This window comes from Odontesthes bonariensis, chromosome 19 (genome assembly GCF_027942865.1).
Source record: "Odontesthes bonariensis isolate fOdoBon6 chromosome 19, fOdoBon6.hap1, whole genome shotgun sequence".
NCBI classification, from domain to species: Eukaryota; Metazoa; Chordata; class Actinopteri; order Atheriniformes; family Atherinopsidae; genus Odontesthes; species Odontesthes bonariensis.
The window spans coordinates 35,086,122-35,106,069 of NC_134524.1; the positions used below are offsets into that span (position 1 = coordinate 35,086,122).

A 19,948-nucleotide genomic window follows, 5' to 3' on the forward strand; every position below is an offset into this window, starting at 1 on the left:
AGCCTTTTCTGCTCACTCCATTTGCAGACCCTCTGGAGGCACAACTGGCATACAACCATGCCCATGCCAGAACAAGGGCCCGGATAGAAATGACATTTGGCCTACTGAAGGCACGCTTTCAGTGTCTGAACCACCTGAGAGTCAGCCCAGACAGGGCATGTGATATCATTGTGGCCTGTGCTGTCCTCCACAATGTGGCCTGCCTGAGAAAGGAGAGGGCCCCCAGAGTGCCAGCTCTCATAGACTGGGACAGTCCTGCCATCTTCCCGGATGACGACTGTGGTCGGCTGGTCAGAGACCAATATGTGTTAAATTATTTTAATTAATATTGCATGTTGATTTAAGTTGGGCCTGCAATGGCAGAGGAATTTTTGTTAGGTTTTTGTGCTGTATAGGCAAGGCAATTTTATTTGTATAGCTCATTTTTACAAACAGTTTGTCTCAAACTGCCTGCTTTGATTCTGTGCTTTTTGTCTTGTAGAGCACTGTGTGACTTCAGTTTTGAAAGGAGCTGATGGTTTGCTTGCTTTGATTCATCCTTGTTCAATAAAGGAACATCATGGTACTCTCTAATGTGTATTTATATTTATATGGTGATGTGCTTTATGTGTAGTCTGTGGGAAACTAAATTATCTAGTGGTTCATCTTAAATCATCAGTTATCTAAAATGATTGTAATTAATGATCACAAATGTTTCAATGATAGTGGGTAAAGTTAAATGTTTTAACAATATGTTCTAGGCAGTGGAATAAATATTGGTTTCCCTTTGTGGCGACCGCTGACTGAGATAAGGAATGAGATTAAATAGATCCTGGAACTTAGCCTGGTCTGGAGCAGGCTAGCTTCACAGAATAAATCTCCATGGTAACTTAGGTCTGAACATATCCCACTTCCCTCTATCCCACTTTTGTGCAACTGGATCACAGATAAGTTGAGCCAGGATAGCCAACATATCCCGGCTTAATCCCTTATCCTACTTTTGTGCAACGGGCCCCGGGTGTGACGCTGGTATCTATAAAGCTTTGTTATCACTGATTTCAAAGTAAGTTACAGAAGAGGTGTGTTTTTGTAACTTGTATGATAATTATTGGGAAGAACCGAGGCGGCTTACGGACTTGAGCACATGCACTCAGTTTTATGTTCATTTAGATTTATAAAGAAAAGATGTGCATGATAAGGCGTGCACACAGTTTTATACATGTAGATAAATCTTTACTAGATTTTGTGATGCTTTCAAACACCAAACCATGAACTAAATTATACTGTAAAATTGTTCTGCCCCAGAGAAAGGACAGTTCAAAGAAATCAGTGGTGTTCCAAAATTGCTGAGCTTCGACCACAACTGCAGATATAAGCTGATATACCCCGTTTGGTTTCTGTCCAATGCAAAACAATAGAGTTGTACAATACATCAGGTTGATGTTGATAGTGGAATATGTTCGTCTATGTTCAAAACTTTATTACAAAATATTTCAACCAAATTTACAGACTCAAGTACACAGTATACGAGTTGTTTAATTTACATTTTAATCTGTAATGTGAGAAATAAACTGTGGAGTGTAATCGTCAATAATCCCAGTCAATTCTTTTTTCAAAATTTCTTTCAAAATTTTGATAATAATGCAGTTTCAAGGTGCAGATGTGAAACCAGAAGAACTCCTGTTCCATCACTCTCAGATGATGATGATGATGATGATGATGATGATGGTCCTGATGACAAACTTGATGGTATCATGATCCCTCTAAACTCTTCTTCAAGGAGTCATGGTGTGTCATTGTTCCCTAATCACTAATGAGAGAACACAAGCAGACACTGAAAGTACTCGACAAGAAACCAAAACACTTTCATCACTGCTTCATTTTATCAAAATATAATCTTTTAAGTTGGGACAATCTTATTAAGTACACGAATGTTTGTCAGACATACAGAGTCCTACATGAGATGGTCCCACCTCCTCTTAGTCATTTTATCAGGTGCTGTTTACACATACCCGGGTATTTTGATAAACGAAGACTTTTCCCTTCGTTTGTGCCTTTCGTTTATACACAAACGGAGTTTTTTCCTCCGAAAACGAAGCTAAAAAAAAACTCCGGCAAAAGTGGAGATTTTTTAAAAACTCCGTTTAGCATTTGTGTGTAAACTGGTTGAAAGAGACAAAAACGGAGTTTTGGGAATGGAATGAGGAGTTGTCGTCATAGTACAGAGCCCCGCTCCTATCCGTCATGTTGGCAGAATGCTAGCGTGAAAACACCATTCTCTCCGTCCATTGTTTATCTGGCAAGCATGGAGGTACTAGCAGCATTTCTGTTGTTGAGAGCTATACTCGCTTGTGTGATTTTGAAAATTACTGTCATACAATTTTCAGGGCTTTAGCAGTTTTATAGTCCAGCGCAACGTTTAAAAGTAACTCAGTCTCGCTGTCAGTCCACACACATGAGCCTTCTTCTTCTTCTTCTTCTGTTTATTGGCGGGTTACAGCATTTAGTGTGTATACCGCCACCTACTGTACAGGAGTGTGTAAAGGAACTGGCCAGACTATATCACTTTTTCATAATGAAGTGTAGATAAATAATAACTAAAGTAAGAAAATAAATAACTAAAGCAAATAAACAGAATCAAATCAAATAAACAAACAAACCAAAATGTATATTAAATTATTTTAATTAAATCTGTTATCTTTAGGTAATGGATAAGAGCCTTAATTCTATTTCTCTGCATTCCTTGTTCCTCCAGTATGTTATGGATTCCTGATTCTTCTTCTTTTTCAAACCATTCCTTTCTGCAATCATTATACTTTGTACACACATGAGCCTGGTGCCATACTTTCTTCTTGAAAAGGATCCGGAAGTTCTTCCTGTCAGCGGTTCTCTATCAGGCTTCTGATTGGCTTGTGTGGAATTCTCATTGTTCTAACACTGCCACCGTCAGGCTTGGCGTAATTTAACAGCTCTTGATAGCGTATTTAAGCGGATCAATGTAGACGTGTTTTTTTTTTAAAACGGGGCTGTGTGCACCTAGTTTTTTTTGCAAACGAAGGTTAGAAAATATGCGTTTATCAAAATACCCGGGTATGTGTAAACAGCACCTCAGTCTGAGAACATCTGCACATAGAACCACTCCAGGTGTATTATTCCATTAAGAGAAAATGCCTTTCGTCAGTCAGCTTTTTCTGTTAAAGCTTCTCACGAATGGAACACCGTTCCCACAGCAGTTAGAGACATCAACTGAGAGATCTGCTGTGATCTGTGACGTTTTGCTTTGCGGTAAGACGTATTGCATCACTTCCTGTTACGCTAGTCGTCCATTGTTCCGTCACGTCAACTTAACTCGCCGGATTGGATGCCTAGTGTCGCCGTGTTGCTACTACAGTGGGCATGTATACGAAGTTGTAGATAGAATATACGGTAGAATGGCTCCGGGGGAAAGCAAATAACTTGTGATTTTAACCAACCGAAGTTTCGGAGTTTTGGAGGGAAATTAATGTGTATAAATCGTCAACGTGCAAAAGCGACTAAACCGGCGCCGCAGCCGCTAGCCAACTTCACCAGCGCCACTAACGGTAGTCGTCCACTATTCCGGCACGTCAATTTAACTCGCCGGATTGGATGCCTAGTCTCGCCGTGTTGCTACTACAGTGGGTGTGTACAGAGGGGCGTGTAGAATGGCTCCGGGGGAAAGTAAATAACTTGTGATTTTAACCAACCGAAGTTTCTCCCTCTAAAAATTTGAGTTTTGGAGGGAAATGAATGTGTATAAATCGTCAGCAATGGAACATTATTTCGTATTTCACCATGGCTGTGGATCTGCGAGCGAGGAGAGCTGCTGTGCTGCTGCTGCGACACAGGAGATCACATGATCTACTTTCATTGGATAACGCACTCCGTCTGCCGTGGCAAATTTGCATAAAATTCGGCCGAGCCCAACTTTTTGACGTGCCGCAGGTCCGCCGCTCGCCGTGCCGGAATCCCAGCATGCTTTGCGAGCACGGCGACAACGATCGGCCGGATTTCATTGAAAATGAATTGAATGCATTGGATACGGCTTGACGTGCCGGAATAGTGGACGACTACCCTAACCCAGAAGTCCGGCCTTCAGTGAGAAACGGCCCACGTCTCTAATGCTGGACAGCATTTCATTACATTTCAGGTAAGTTGCAACGCATCCCTGAGATGCTTCGAGTAATTCAGTCATGTTATTCAGCCAATCACTCATCTACCGGATATTGTGTTCAAATGTCAAAAGATAACTATTTTCTTTGAATATTTTCTACTCAAACAAGTGTATATTTATGTCTCTTGAAAAAAACAGAGTGATGAATGGATTGTCTGATTTCCGCGCTGAAAACGTGGCGTCTGTCCTTTCAAGGTCACCTACTAAACAGTGGAGAAGCTGCACAGCTGCTCAGGTTTCTAACAGCTGTACAGAAGCTTCAGAAACCCAGGGCTCAAGGCTGGATCCAGATTATTGTGTTCACTGAACTCAACTCCTGCTTTCACCTGCTCCGTGTGTCAGACGTTTAGTTACTCCTCTGCCTCCTTTAGCGATAATGGTACATGTAACAAATGTTGTCTTTTTGTAGTTTTGGAGGCGAGGTTATCTGAATTGGAAGCTCAGCTCTGCACCGTTGAAAATCAGCCGATAGCGAGCCAGGTCCCTTTTGCCAGTGTGGAGCCACCTAGCGTAGCTAGCTCAATTAGCCTCCCCCTAGCAGAACCTGAGCAGCCAGGATTACAACGTGGCTGGGTGACTGACAACCCAGGGCTCAGACCAGGATGCAGAGTTGTAGTCTTACACACTTCTCTGCAGCTTCCCACCTGCTGCTACCCACCCAATCAATTAACACAAAAGGAGCAAATACTCTTGTGCAAAAAGAAATTATTAAAACAAAAACTTTAACTGAACATAAACATCAAACTATTAAATGTGGTTTGCTGAATATCAGATCTCTCCTTTCGAAGTCTCTGTTAGTGAATGAGTTGATGTGTGATCATCATATTGATATATTTTGTCTTACAGAAACCTGGCTGCAGCAGGAGGATCATGTTAGCATCATGTTAGCATCATGTTAGCATCATGTTAGCATTAATGAAGCAACTCCCTCTGACTGTTTAAATGTTCACGTTCCTGGAACCACAGGCAGAGGAGGAGGAGTGGCAGCTATTTTCAGATCAGGGTTACTAATCAGTCCCAGACCCAAGATTAGTTTGAGCTCTTTTGAATCTCTGATTCTCAGTTTTTCCCACGCAAAGTGGAAATCCCAGAAACCTCTTGTGTTTGTTGTTGTGTATCGTCCAGCTGGCCCTTATTCTGAGTTTCTGTCTGAATTCTCAGAGTTTTTATCCCAGTTAGTGCTGAGTACAGATAAAGTCATTGTAGTGGGTGACTTTAATATTCATGTAGATGTTGAAAATGACAGCCTGAATATGAACTTTAATTCTATATTGGACTCTATTGGATTTTCTCAGAGTGTTCACAGAGCGACTCACTGCCTTAATCACACCCTTGATCTTGTGCTGACTTATGGCATTGAGAGTGAACAGTTAACAGTGTTCCCTCATAACTCTGTCTTATCTGACCATTTTCTGATAACCTTTGAGTTTACATTACTTGACTATACAGTTTCTGAGAAGAAATTTACGTATAGAAGGTGTCTATCAGAGGATGCTGTAACCAGATTTAAAGAATTAATTCCATCATCCTTTTCTTCACTGCCATGTGCAGATATGACAGAGGACGACTACCTAAACTTTACTCCAGCAGCACTTGACTCTCTTGTTGACAGCACTATAGTTTCAATGCGTACAGCACTGGACAATGTTGCCCCTCTGAAAAGGAAGGTAATCAGTCAGAAGAGGTTGGCTCCTTGGTATAATTCACAGCTGCGTGCTTTAAAGCAGACTGCAAGAAAGCTGGAGAGACAGTGGCGTTCCTCTAATTTAGAAGAGTCTCAGTTAGTCTGGAAAGATAGTTTAATAACGTATAAGAAAGCCCTTCGTAAAGCTAGAACTGCTTATTATTCATCATTGATAGAAGAGAATAAGAACAATCCCAGGTTTCTCTTCAGCACTGTAGCCAGTCTGACAAAGAGTCCGAGCTCTGCTGAGCCAGGTATTTCTTTAACTCCTTTAACTTTGATTTTTTTCAGTGTATAATATGCTATGTGTTAAAATCCTCTGTAGTTATCACAGAAAGGATGGTTTCTTTAACATTGGCCTTGTATTGTTAAGAAGCAATGCTTGTTTCACATGTAAGTCAGTACCACAACACCACTACTTCTGTGAAAAATTGATTATCTTTTCAACAATGTACTTGTAGTTTGTGACTGTGTACAGTGTGAACACAATGCAGGAGCCTTCAAGGTGTTAAAATGTGTCAGCGATCCTGTACATAGATCTGGGTTGAGAGGTGTATCAGATTATGAAACCTCTGTGTTACACAGGTCGATCCATCAGGATGTAGGTCCAACACAGAAAAGAAAGAAAAATACGGACACACAAGAATTCCCACATAGACAGTTGGCCAGCAGGGGGACTATCGATCTTAGTTTCAATTCATCAAAGGGAGAAACATTTCTGCTTTATTCAAACACTGTACATTGATGGCAGCAAGCTATCTTTAAATTTGGTTAATACTTGAACTTATTTAAACTTACTCTAATCCTATGTCATAGCCTGCGCAGTGGTCTATTTCCATTCTATCTTTTATATCACTCATCTCCTTCATTTTCCACTGCAGGCAGTATTTCCTCAACATGGGCTGGATCAGCTTCTTACCATCAGGGTACATTGTAAATTTGCAGTGTGTGTGTGTGTCAGCATAGAAAAATCAGAGCCATGATTCAATCTACACTGTTAGTTTGTAACTGTTTCTAACATATTAATCATAGATATGCAATCCATGCACATGAATTGGATATACCTGTATAATGTTTTTTCTTGATTTGGAAACTGTGGACATAGTTGGGATTTCAAACAACAGGGAAGTGTGCCTGTGTGTCCAGGACTTCGGTCCTCCTGCAGATACCTTGTTCATATGTGGAGAAAAAGCTGAGTGTGCAACATCCTGTAATGGAATGGCACACAAGTGACCTACACTATTTTAGGCTTTTATGCATGGGAATACCCATACCTGTGCCAACAAATCACTAGAACGCAGAGGAATTACAAAAAAAATAAAAAGATTATAACGGTTCACATAAGAGGGCAAGTAGGACCTCTGAGCAGATTTAGTCTTTACAACCCAAGACAAGATGGGGCATATAGATACAGAGTATCAACCATTACCCTTTCCCTATGAGCAGGACACCTGATTACAGTCTATTACAGATTACAATTTCACCGTACCATGGCTACGTATAGCGACAATAAAGGAATCGTTATCTTTATCATTTCAATTCCATATAAGCATTAGATTTTTAGTCCCTCTGGCTCTGCATATAATAAATGTGTTAAAGTATAAAGCAGGTACTGTTCTACTTTGGTCTCACCTCCTTGTCAGAGCAGGTGCCACAGAGACAGCCAAACAATCCGTTGACCATCTGGATTATGCAGATGACACCCTGCAGGCATCCTGCCACCAGCAGAGTGCTGAAGAGTGCCACGTTGAATTCGACTACATTCTCTGGAATCTCACACCAACTCCACATGTCTTTGTTGCTCAGGTAGCTGCCAGTACTAGAAAGAACAGAAATATGTGGTGTAAACAAATAGGAAAATGACAGTAATATACAGAATTGAAGGTATTTTTAAGTAAGTAAAATAAAATGCACCTGTTAGTAAAGGGTGTTCCCCATGAGCCTATAGGGTTGTCATCATTCTTCCAGAAGCACAGTGGCCCATTAGTAAGACCAACGGCAGCAATACTCAGACTGTACAAAGCCCCCATCGCTCCAACTGCTGCAAACCCAATGGACAGGAACATCTGCAGGGGCAAACATGGCACAGAGTCACGCTTTCTTTCTGTTTAAGATGCTCCTCAGCCATGTCAAAGAAAACTACAACTTTCATCTCCAATCTAACGTTTATTTCCTTAAACCCAGAGTTTCTTCCTGCTTTATGGACCACACTTTTTCCTTGTGGGCTGGAATATAAAGACTGTCAGCAAATTGGTAAGGGATGGGGATGTAAAGTCCTGTCATCAGCTCAGAGAGACGCACAATCTATTGATATTTTCAAATAGGGGTTTTATTTGAATCACTTATACTATGAAGCTGCATCCTAAAGGGTTTGTCTTCCTGAGAGAGTAAAAGTTGACACAAGGAAGTTTTTAAGGGGCCTTTTCACTCTCAGCAGTGAAACCATTTTTCATATAAAGTTGCTTTGGGAGCCTAATTTTAGGGAGAATGTCCCAGATGATCAACACTCTGTGGTGTGGTTGAGTTCTTTGGTTGTTTAGCATCAAACAAGTTTAACACGAGTCTTATCAGGCTGAAAGGTTCTGTTAGCCTTCAAATCACAGTGATAGCGTTAAAAGTGAAATTCAACATATTTGCAACACAGACATTCTGACACTTAAACAAAACCAATATTTAATATAGCCTCACATTTGCGTAGAAAAATAAAACAAGACATTGGCAGCATGTCATCAGCAGCAGGGAGGCTGAGCTGCCTCAGCCCCGGAGGGCTGACGGCCTTCCAGTCCATCCGGCAGCCAGAGTCAATGTCTCTTTACCTTATTGTTTTTACACTTAATTATTTCTATGAACAAGAAATACATATAATCAACTGGTGTAAAATAATATGAAGCTTGTGTGGGGCTCCAAGCTGCCGCTGGTGCACACTCACCCCACAGCGGTTGGCACAGCAGCCTTTTGCACTGGTCAGATGAATATGGATGGCAGGAATGAGGACCTGATGGCAGAAAAACAGAGGGGCAGAGAAAGAAAAGTCACCAGACATCCGATGTGAGGCATGTTTGTAGGGGGAGAGAAACTGTCTGCAAAGTTTAGTCTGAACCAGGGCACAATTTGGTTTTGTCCTGCCCATGTTCCAGGACCTATTTGGGCTGATACGGTACCTCTCGTATAGAAAAAAATATTAATAGAAAAAAAAAAGGTTAAAAAATGTATAAAATAAAACAATAATATTCCGATCAAATTATGTTGTTTATTAAGATAAAACGACATCATTTGAAAGACTCTGAAAACTACTGGTCATCAAAGCCCGCTTCATCTGGGGCGCGAGCAGCCGAGACGAACAAAAGCCGCTTTCGGACAGACCGTTCTAAGAACGCAGTTATCAGAACTGTCCTACTCGAATTTCGTTCTGATAACTGTCCTTCTGTTTCAGTCTGCATTCGCACATGAGTCGGGACTGATGCGCCGCGCGCAGCCGTCTGCGTCAGTGACGTGTTAGCCGTTAGCCGTTTAGCGCCACATTCAACACCAAAACAAAACAAAACATAACCGGTAAAAGTAATTAGAGAAGAAAAAACACCACAAAGAAGCTAACATGGAGAGTGGGGAGGCCACCGTGTTTATGGTCTGCATGATGGTGATATTAATCATGGACGATCACATCAGGCGTCTAATATCGAGGCTGGAAGAGCTCACAGAGAGAGTCAGGAGATACTTTTTCATTTCATGAAGGAAGAAAGGAGAGCTGAGCGCTGCAGACAAATGAGACCAGTGTAAGTTTAACTTATTAAAACACCCGCCGGTTGTGTCTGTGTCTATGAGGAAACATTTCAGCCGTGATAGCATGACATGGGGCGTAGCTACCGACCACCACACACCTCCCTCAGATCGTTCTATAGAACTATGAAAAGACCCGACCTCGGAGAAGGAGCTAAATAGTTATAGGAACTAAGGGAGATAGCCCCGAGTTCCTGTCCGAACACGGGAGAAAACGGCCCCGCGAATTAAAAGGTTATTAGAACTGCCAAAGGTTCCTACAGTCCGAAAGCGGCTAAAGAGTTACCTTTTCAATGCAAACATGTCAAAAAGACTTTTTTCTTTTTTCAAAAAGAAGGAAGAGTTGCACAACGCTTCAAAACGAGTCAGAAAAGCCTCGACAAGCGGCGACAAGGTGCTGACGAGCAAAAGCGACTAAACCGGCGCCGCACCCGCTAGCCAACTTCACCAGCGCCACTAATCCAGAAGTCCGGCCTTCAGTGAGAAACGGCCCACGTCTCTAATGCTGGACAGCATTTCATTACATTTCAGGTAAGTTGCAACGCATCCCTGAGATGCTTCGAGTAATTCAGTCATGTTATTCAGCCAATCACTCATCTACCGGATATTGTGTTCAAATGTCAAAAGATAACTATTTTCTTTGAATATTTTCTACTCAAACAAGTGTATATTTATGTCTCTTGAAAAAAACAGAGTGATGAATGGATTGTCTGATTTCCGCGCTGAAAACGTGGCGTCTGTCCTTTCAAGGTCACCTACTAAACAGTGGAGAAGCTGCACAGCTGCTCAGGTTTCTAACAGCTGTACAGAAGCTTCAGAAACCCAGGGCTCAAGGCTGGATCCAGATTATTGTGTTCACTGAACTCAACTCCAAAGCCAGAATTATGGAGTTCCTAAAAAAGGAAAGTTCAACTGGAACAAAATCAGATTTCCAACTGAAAAATCTGAAGGAAGCTCATCAGCCCTCACCTCAACATACAACATGGCTGTGAAGTAAAGTGAAGTAAGCTAACATTTAATCAAGGGGACTGAGTTGAACTATAGAAGCCGTGTCTAAACTAAATCCAGAGGAATATCTTCCTGTATCCATTGAATGGAACGGCCAGGTCCCCTCGTGTTTCGGCTCATTACTCTGTTTTATTTTGAAGGTTTGTCACAGAGTTCTACTGAAAGGGATCAGAACAAATCTACTCACCATGATTCCTCCTCCAAGCACGCCTCCCATATATTTGACTTCCTCAGTGATTCGTTTCTCTCCTTCCCTGTCTTCACTTGCATACTTTGTGTCGAAGTCAGGGAAGAAGAGGATGATGTTGCAGATGATGGACACTGCAGCCAGGACGTAGAGGGGGATGGCCAGAAACTTGGAGCACGATCCGGTACACATGATGTCTGCAGATGAATGCTACTCACACCTTCTTTACAGTTACTGCTGCTCAAACTGCTTCCACTGGCACCTGCAGAGTCTTACTTATGGCACGTCAAGGGCAGCTTCAGTCATCGGATGTCAGAAATGAAAGATCTGTTTAAGTACAACATGAGGGTGTTGGTGGGCGGAGGCTTAAAGGGTGGAGCCATGGGAGATAAGGTGTACAGCGTGTTTATCATCTGCATTTTGACCTGGAGCGTGTGTGTGTGTGTGGGTGTGGGTGTCTGTGTGTGTGTGTGTGTGTGTGTGGGTGTCCGTGGGTGTCCGTGGGTGTGGGTGTCTGTGTGTGTGTGTGTGTGTGTGTAGACCAAATTGAACCCAAATTTAATCAAAATGTTTATAAAGCTTTACGATGTCCTGTCAGGCAAAAATGCTCTGAGGTACTCTTAATGGGATCTGATTTTCAGCCACAATTTCTGATGCATGATGCATGCATGAGATGCACACACATATGTGTGTATATATATATATATGTATATATATATATATATATATATATATATATATACACATATATATATATATATATATATATATATATATATATATCTGCTTCTAGAATGCGCTGCTGAGGGTGGCAGCACGTTGGAGTAGCTCTGTACCTCACATTGAGATTTATTCTTTTTTCTAAATTTCATTCCTGTTTTTTCTTGGAAGAAATTGCATTTTTTTGGACAAGTGTTCCTTCCTGCCTTGGATGCTGTGCAGCTGGATTGATTTTTCCCAATACTTTTGTATATTTTGCTCTTTTGTTATGATGCATAACCATAGCAACAAGGTGGTTTACAACAGGGAGCAGCTGATTAACATTGGAAAAGCAGAAATAATTCGACAACTGAAGCCAGAAATCCCACTGGAATTGAAAAGGAGGCGTCGTGGATGCAGAGCAGGAGCAAAGAGGGGAGAAAGAAAGAAGAAGTTCAAACCATCTCTGCCATCAGTCATCATGGGCAATGTAAGATCGTTAGCCAACAAGTTGGATGAACTTCTAGCCTTGACAAGGACTCAGCAAGAATATCGGGAATGTAGCATAATGTGTTTTACTGAGACATGGCTGCAGGATCATATCCCCGACTCCAGCGTCTCTCTGCCGGGCTTCCTGACTGTACGAGCAGATCGAGATTTAAAGAGTAGCAGGAAAAGGAAAGGGGGTGGATTGGCAGTGCTTGTCAACAACAGATGGTGTCACCCAGGACATGTTATTGTGAAGAGTCGTCTCTGCAGTCCTGACATTGAACTATTGGCAGTAAGTTTTCGTCCATATTATTTGCCAAGAGAGTTCACCAGTGTTGTTTTGGTGGCTGTTTACATTCCACCCTCAGCTGTTGCCGACACTGCATGTGATGTCATCAGTTCCGTTGTTGCTCAGATACAGACACAACACCCCAATTCTTTTGTGGCAATATCTGGTGATTTTAATCATGCCTCACTCTCTGCTACACTGCCAACTTTTCAACAGTTTGTCAGCTGCTCTACCAGAGAAAACAAGACATTGGATTTGTTTTACACAAATGTCAAGGATTCATACATTTCCAAATCAAGACCTCCCCTGGGTAAATCAGATCACAACCTTGTTTTTCTCTGTTCAGCATATAAACCCCTTGTCCAGAGACTACCTGTCACAAAAAGGACTGTTAGAAAGTGGTCACAGGAAGCTGAAGAAGCCTTACAGGGTTGTTTTGATGCAACCGATTGGATTTCTCTTTGTAAGCCACATGGAGAGGACATTAATGCCATGACTGAGTGTGTGACTGACTATATAAACTTCTGTGTGGACAACACCATCCCCACCAGAACAGTGAGATGCTTCCCTAATAACAAACCCTGGATCACCAGTGAGCTAAAGGAACTATTGAACAAGAAAAAAAGAGCCTTTAGGGAGCGAGACAGGGAGTTACTGAGGAGTATACAGAAGCAGCTCAAAGTCAAGATCAGAGAGAGCAAGGAGGTGTATAGAAAGAAGCTTGAGAGTAAACTGCAGAGGAACAATATCAGAGATGTGTGGTCAGGAATGAAGAAGATCACAGGCCTCAAACAGAGGGAGGATCGGATGGATGGAAGTCTGGACAGAGCAAATGAGCTGAACACATTCTTCAACAGGTTCAGTTCAGGAACAAGCTCACCATCCTCCCCTCCTGTTCCCAGCCAAAGAGACATCCCACCCTCCTCTGACCCACAGCTTTCCTGTAACATCTCCACCTCCACCTCAGTCATGGATTCTTCTGCTTCCACTAGTTTGACTTCAACCAAATCAGGAGATGCTGCTGTCCCCTTTGCCTCCCCCTCCCACTTTTCTGTTTCTAGAAGTCAGGTGAAGAGGCAGTTGGAGAGACTGAACCGGAACAAGGCTCCAGGTCCAGATGGTGTCAGCCCCCGAGTCCTGAAGGCCTGTGCAGAGCAGCTCTGTGGGATTCTGCAACACCTTTTCAACCTTAGCTTGACCCAAGAGAAGGTACCACTGTTGTGGAAGACATCCTGTCTGGTTCCGGTACTAAAGAAAACTCATCCTTCAGTCATCAATGACTACAGACCTGTTGCCCTGACATCCCACATCATGAAGGTCCTGGAGAGACTCCTGTTGACCCACCTGTGTAAGCAAACCAGCACATATCAGGACCCCCTGCAGTTTGCTTATCGCCATGGAGTTGGAGTTGAAGACGCTATCGTACACCTGCTTCAACAAACCCACTGTCATCTGGACAAAGCAGGCAGCACTGTGAGGATCATGTTCTTTGATTTCTCCAGTGCATTTAACACAATCCAGCCTGATCTGCTCCGTCTGAAACTCCAGAAGACTCAGGTGGAGGCCTCAACAATCACCTGGATTAATGACTACCTGACAAACAGACCACAGTTTGTCAGACTGAAGAATTGTGTGTCTAACCAGGTGATCAGCAGCACAGGAGCACCACAGGGGACTGTACTCTCACCATTCCTTTTCACTCTGTACACTTCAGACTTCCAGTACAAGTCAGACTCCTGTCATCTACAGAAATATTCAGATGACTCTGCAGTTGTCGGGTGTATCAGAGATGGACAAGAAGCTGAGTACAGAGAGCTGGTGGACCGCTTTGTGGCATGGTGTGGGAACAATCATCTCATCTTGAATGTTAACAAAACAAAGGAGATGATTGTAGATTTCAGGAGAAACAGGGTCAGATCAAACCCTGTTTCCATCATGGGAGAAGAAGTGGAGGTGGTTGAGGAATATAAATACCTTGGTGTTCATGTGGACAACAGACTGGACTGGAGACACAACAGTGAAGCCATCTACAAGAAAGGACAGCGCAGACTGTACTTCTTGAGGAAGCTAAGGTCCTTCAAGGTTTGCAACAAGATGTTGCAGATATTCTACAAGTGTTGTCGAGAGTGTCATTTCCTCTTGCGTCATCTGTTGGGGCAGCAGCATCAGAACCAGGGACCTAAAAAGACTCAACAACTGTCACACCCATGGACTCACGTTTTTTAGTTTCATGTTTAGGTTATGTTTATGTGTCAGTTCATGTCTTAGTTTTCCCTGCACCCGGTTAATTAGCTCACTCACTGCACCTGTTTATTCCCCTCCAGCTGCACCTTGTCCCAATCACGCTCACTCCCTATTTAGTTTCCTGCCTCCCCTGTCAGTTTTGCCGGATCTTTGTTGCTGTTGTTGTTGCATGTTATTTGTTGCCATCCATGTTCCACGAAACCCGAGAAGCTAAGTATTTATTATCCAGGTCATGTTAAGTCCTTTGTTTTGTTTTTCCCAAGTATCTATCCTGAGTTACGTTTTTTGAATCCGGCTTTGCCGCGCCTTTTGTTTGCACTTTGTTTTGTTGTTAATAAATCAACCCCTTTTTTGGAAGTCCGCATCCGTGTCCACCCTTCCATCCACCACAACCTGACAGAAAGATCCGGCCTTAAAATGGACGCGGCGGATTCCGACCAGTTCTGGGATCTCTACGAGGAGTTGTTTAAAAGTATTGAGCGGGGCTCCCCATCTGAGAGACTTTGGGTGGCTGGCAAACTCCTGGTGTTCCTGTCGGTGAGGCGGGGGCTCCGGGGGTGGCACGATAACCTGGAGGGCGCTTGGAATCATGCCAGAACTGTTCACCGCGCTGCTTCACTGGACGTTTTTGGCTAGGAGCCAGAACAGGTAGCTGCACAATTAACATCCTCCTTCACCTCTCCAGTTTTTGATTCCAGTGACCCTGCCACAGTGTCCAGAGACCCAGCACCCTCAGCCGTTCCAGGGCTGTCCCCAGCCGTCCCAGAGCTGGTCCCAGCCGTTCCCGAGCTGGCCCCGGCCCCAGCCGTTCCCGAGCTGGCCCCGGCCCCAGCCGTTCCCGAGCTGGCCCCGGCCCCAGCCGTTCCCGAGCTGGCCCCGGCCCCGGCCCCAGCCGTTCCAGAGCTGGCCCCGGCCCCAGCCGTTCCAGAGCTGGCCCCAGCCATAGAGGCCTCCGGGCCTGACCCCGAACTCGACCAAGAGGCCTCCGGGCCTGACCCCGCACCCGACCAAGAGGCCTCCGGGCCTGACCCCGCACCCGACCAAGAGGCCTCCGGGCCTGACCCCGAACCCGACCAAGAGGCCTCCGGGCCTGACCCCGAACCCGACCAAGAGGCCTCCGGGCCTGACCCCGAACCCGACCAAGAGGCCTCCGGGCCTGACCAAGAGCCTGACGGAGAGGCTACAGGGGCCGACGAAGCCTCGGAGCCCATGGGACCCCGACCCATGGACTCGCCTCTTCGGGTCCCTCCCTCCCACCCCCAGACGTTGGGGATGTCTGGGATCCATCCCTTGAAGGGGGGGCTCCCCCCCCGCCGGACGTCTGGCCGACCGTCGGACGGTCCCCGGCTCCTCCTCCCGCCACGCAGAGGGAAGTCTGGGTACCAACCAGACCACCGCCTGCTGCCACGTCATCGGGGGTCCGGGCGTCCGCCGGGCCGTCTCCTGCCGCCACGCAGAGGGAAGTCTGGGTGCCAACCAGACCACCGCCTGCTGCCACATCATCGGGGGTTGGGCGTCCGCCGGGCCGTCTCCTGCCGCCACGCAGAGGGAAGTCTGGGTGCCAACCAGACCACCGCCTGCTGCCACATCATCGGGGGTTGGGCGTCCGCCGGGCCGTCTCCTGCCGCCACGCAGAGGGAAGTCTGGGTGCCAACCAGATCACCGCCTGCTGCCACATCATCGGGGGTCCGGGCGTCCGCCGGATCACCGCCTGCTGCCACGTCATCGGGGGTCTGGGCGTCCGCCGGATCACCGCCTGCTGCCACATCATCGGGGGTCCGGGCGTCCGCCGGATCACCGCCTGCTGCCACGTCATCGGGGGTCCGGGCGTCCGCCGGGCCACCTCCTGCCGCCACGCCCACGGAAGTCTGGGCGTCCGCCAGACCATCTCCTGCTACCCCGTCTGCGGTCTGGGCGTCCGCCAGACCACCGTCTCCTGCCGCCACGCCGACGGAAGTCTGGGCGTCCGCCAGACCACCACCTGTTCGGCTATGCCGTCTGCGGTCTGGGCGTCCGCCAGACCACTGCCTCCTGCTGCCCGAAGCCGGTACCACATACCCGTTTCTGGTCCCCAGCCTGACCGGCTTCGAGCCCCTCCCTCCCACCCTCGGATTTCTTAAGGGTTGTCTGGGATCCACCCCTTGAGGGGGGGGCTCTGTCACACCCATGGACTCACGTTTTTTAGTTTCATGTTTAGGTTATGTTTATGTGTCAGTTCATGTCTTAGTTTTCCCTGCACCCGGTTAATTAGCTCACTCACTGCACCTGTTTATTCCCCTCCAGCTGCACCTTATCCCAATCACGCTCACTCCCTATTTAGTTTCCTGCCTCCCCTGTCAGTTTTGCCGGATCTTTGTTGCTGTTGTTGCATGTTATTTGTTGCCATCCATGTTCCACGAAACCCGAGAAGCTAAGTATTTATTATCCAGGTCATGTTAAGTCCTTTGTTTTGTTTTTCCCAAGTATCTATCCTGAGTTACGTTTTTTGAATCCGGCTTTGCCGCGCCTTTTGTTTGCACTTTGTTTTGTTGTTAATAAATCAACCCCTTTTTTGGAAGTCCGCATCCGTGTCCACCCTTCCATCCACCACAACCTGACAACAACCTGACAAGGAAGGCTGGTTCTGTTCTGGGGACGACTGTGGAACCTCTGGAGACAATAATGCAAAGAGGGATTTTGCATAAAATCAAGAGAATTATGGACAACCCTGAACATCCTCTCCATGAGACTGTTATCAGAAAACAGAGTCTCTTCAGTCAAAGGCTTCTTCAGTTTGGATGCAAAACGGACCGCTACAGGAAATCTTTCCTGCCCACAGCCATCAGCATCTATAATAACTCTTTGATTTAATTGAGCTACATCAACATTTAATTTCCCTCTGGGATAAATAAAGTATTTTTGAATTGAATATATATATATGTTTAGTTTGTTTTTTACAGTTTTTTGTGAAATGTATTAATCAAGTAATAAAATTGACTGAACTGCTTGGGTTAAAAGTAGTCTAAATTTAGCCAGATGTATTCAGGACTGACTGAGGCGCTATATACAGGTTTACATGCAATTTAACAGTCTGGTTTTGGTCGGACAGAAATGATCATTTGGTTTTTTTGGTTTTTTTTTTCTGGTGTTCTGAGACAGTGGACACACATAATTGAACGACATTCATCATCTGATGTGGGTGGTGCTCATGGAGGTGAAACCTGACTTGGAAAAGTTGCTGTTTCCACAGTTCTAATGTAAACTAAGTAGCTATTTGGAGCAAATCAATTCAGGAATATTTTTTTATATCAGTAATTTGACTTCTTTAGTAGAAGTAGTGGTAAAATGTCACTATACAACGATAGTTATTCAAGGAAACTATCAACCTGTTATCAGGATGGTCGGACGCTGATATGTGTGTCTATTTATGGGTTGATTATCTTATCATCGAATAGACTTTAACCACACATACACACATGTACGCAGAAGTAGTGTCATAAGAGATCAATCTGGCTCCCAGCTCAGTGTCAGATGTGAGTCATTATTTCCATTCTTCCCTGGAGCTTTCTGAGCTGTGGTGGAGGTCCACTCATGTGTCATCAGCCCCCTGTCTGTATCATGTAGAATAGCCATGATGGTCCTAAGCTCTGTGAAATTGGTGCCTCTCAGTGCTGTTGGTAGCTTTGACTGTGAAGGAGAAGGAGTGGATAGACACCTGCAGAAAGGTAAAACAGGAGTGACCATCTGCACTCATACACAAACACCTGGGCTCCGTTTCACAAAGCAGCTTCAACAAACTCTGAGTCTAATCCTGAACTCTTCTGAGTACAGAGAAGTGCAACACATTGGGAAAACATTGCTGCTCGGGTCAATGCGTCAGTTTAAATGTAGTCCTTTGCAATCACAATAATATTACAAGGAAAACTGCTTGAATGGTAGCCCATTCATTTATTTCATTTAGGTGCAATCCTGCGGGGGAGAAGCGCAGTTGGCAGCAGTTTAAGATGAAATCTAAAAACATTGTTAAAACAGGTGAGACCTCGGCATGGAGGTACCTCATTTTGATCATGTTTTACACTGTAAGGTAAATATTAAGTGGCTATTTGACTGTGCAGTTGTTTTATCCCCAACATAATGCTGTTTTCACACACATAAATGTCTTCTCATCTATATCATGTTCTGTTAAATAATTAAGCTTATTTACACTAACACAGACTTCTACTGAGCCAACAGAAAGAAGGCAGATGCCCGTAAAACGGGTGGTGCCCAGCACCGCCACCTCTGACGGAGGCAGAGCAGCTGGCCCTAAGCAGAATATTGGAGGGCCAGTGGCTGAGGGAGTCCCTGGAGGGAGTCCACCCCCAATACACAAGTGCCTTTATAAAATATAATAGGCCTATATATATCTTTTTTAAGCCTATTCATACAAATATTTATTTGTCTTTTATGTCTTTTTTTCTTTTGTCCCAACAAAATTCTGATGGTACCACTCATAAAGATAATTGTCTGGAAATGCTAAAACATCTATGATAACCATCTCCTGATGAATATTTAATTCTCTGCGCAGTAATGCTGCACCTTCATCCACGGGATCGTTGTCTAAAGGACATGTTGGTGGAAACAGTCGCCTCCTGCTGTGCCTGATGGACTTCTAGAAGTAGAAGAACTCGCTCTGCTGACTGAATGAATGAGGAAATCAAATGGCTGAAAGAGGGCCGAGACAGAGAGAAACTCCAGGTTCACTGAGTAAAACCTGGTCCCGACCAGGTTAGGTTCAGAGAGTCTGTTACTACGGTAACTGACCGAGAGGTTGAGTTACCTCTCTTTGTGAAACGGAAAACTCAGTTTCCCTCATTTCAGGGTTAATAAACTCAGAGTTTTCACTAAACCTGCTACGTGAAACGGACCTCAGTTCCACACTATGTTTTACTTTTGATCGTATGCTGATGGCTTAACTGGACAACTACACATCTTGACGGACAAAAATCAGCAGGTCTAACTAAAAGCTATGGAAAACTATTTGCAATGACTTTGCAAATGTTTGAAAGGTAAACAACAAATTATTTTTAGGGTGTGAATAAATCAATAATTACCCAACTCTGGAGTTTGGACTCCAACATCTAATGTACTGACTTACAGAGGGACAGAATTAAACTAACCGAGGATTTTAAAGATGATTATTCTTGCATTACAGCCAAACTGTCCAGTGACAGTGTTCAGTCCCCGTCCATGGGATTTATGCTCAACAGTCAGAACCAGAACATAGAATTCAACAAGCAAGAACATCTACACGAGTTCCTCTTTTGTGTCAGCATGAACTTTTTATTACAAAAGTTCATCAGATACCAAGCTTTACCAGCAACACCCAACAACAGGTTACACAACAATGTGTCAGCTTTTATTGGGGAAACAGATAAAAAT

At 44.5% G+C, this 19,948-nt stretch overlaps 1 protein-coding gene across 1 annotated transcript; it reads right to left on the reverse strand.

Annotated features, from left to right (window-relative positions):
• Window positions 1–7,472: 7,472 nt before the first annotated feature.
• On the reverse strand, window positions 7,473–11,019 carry tm4sf21b (transmembrane 4 L six family member 21b). Its single transcript, XM_075450944.1, has 4 exons — window positions 10,828–11,019; window positions 8,785–8,850; window positions 7,770–7,921; window positions 7,473–7,674 (listed from the first exon to the last, which is right to left on the reverse strand). The coding sequence occupies exons 1-4, from the start codon at window positions 11,017–11,019 to the stop codon at window positions 7,473–7,475; spliced, it is 612 nt and encodes a 203-aa protein (XP_075307059.1).
• Window positions 11,020–19,948: the final 8,929 nt, after the last annotated feature.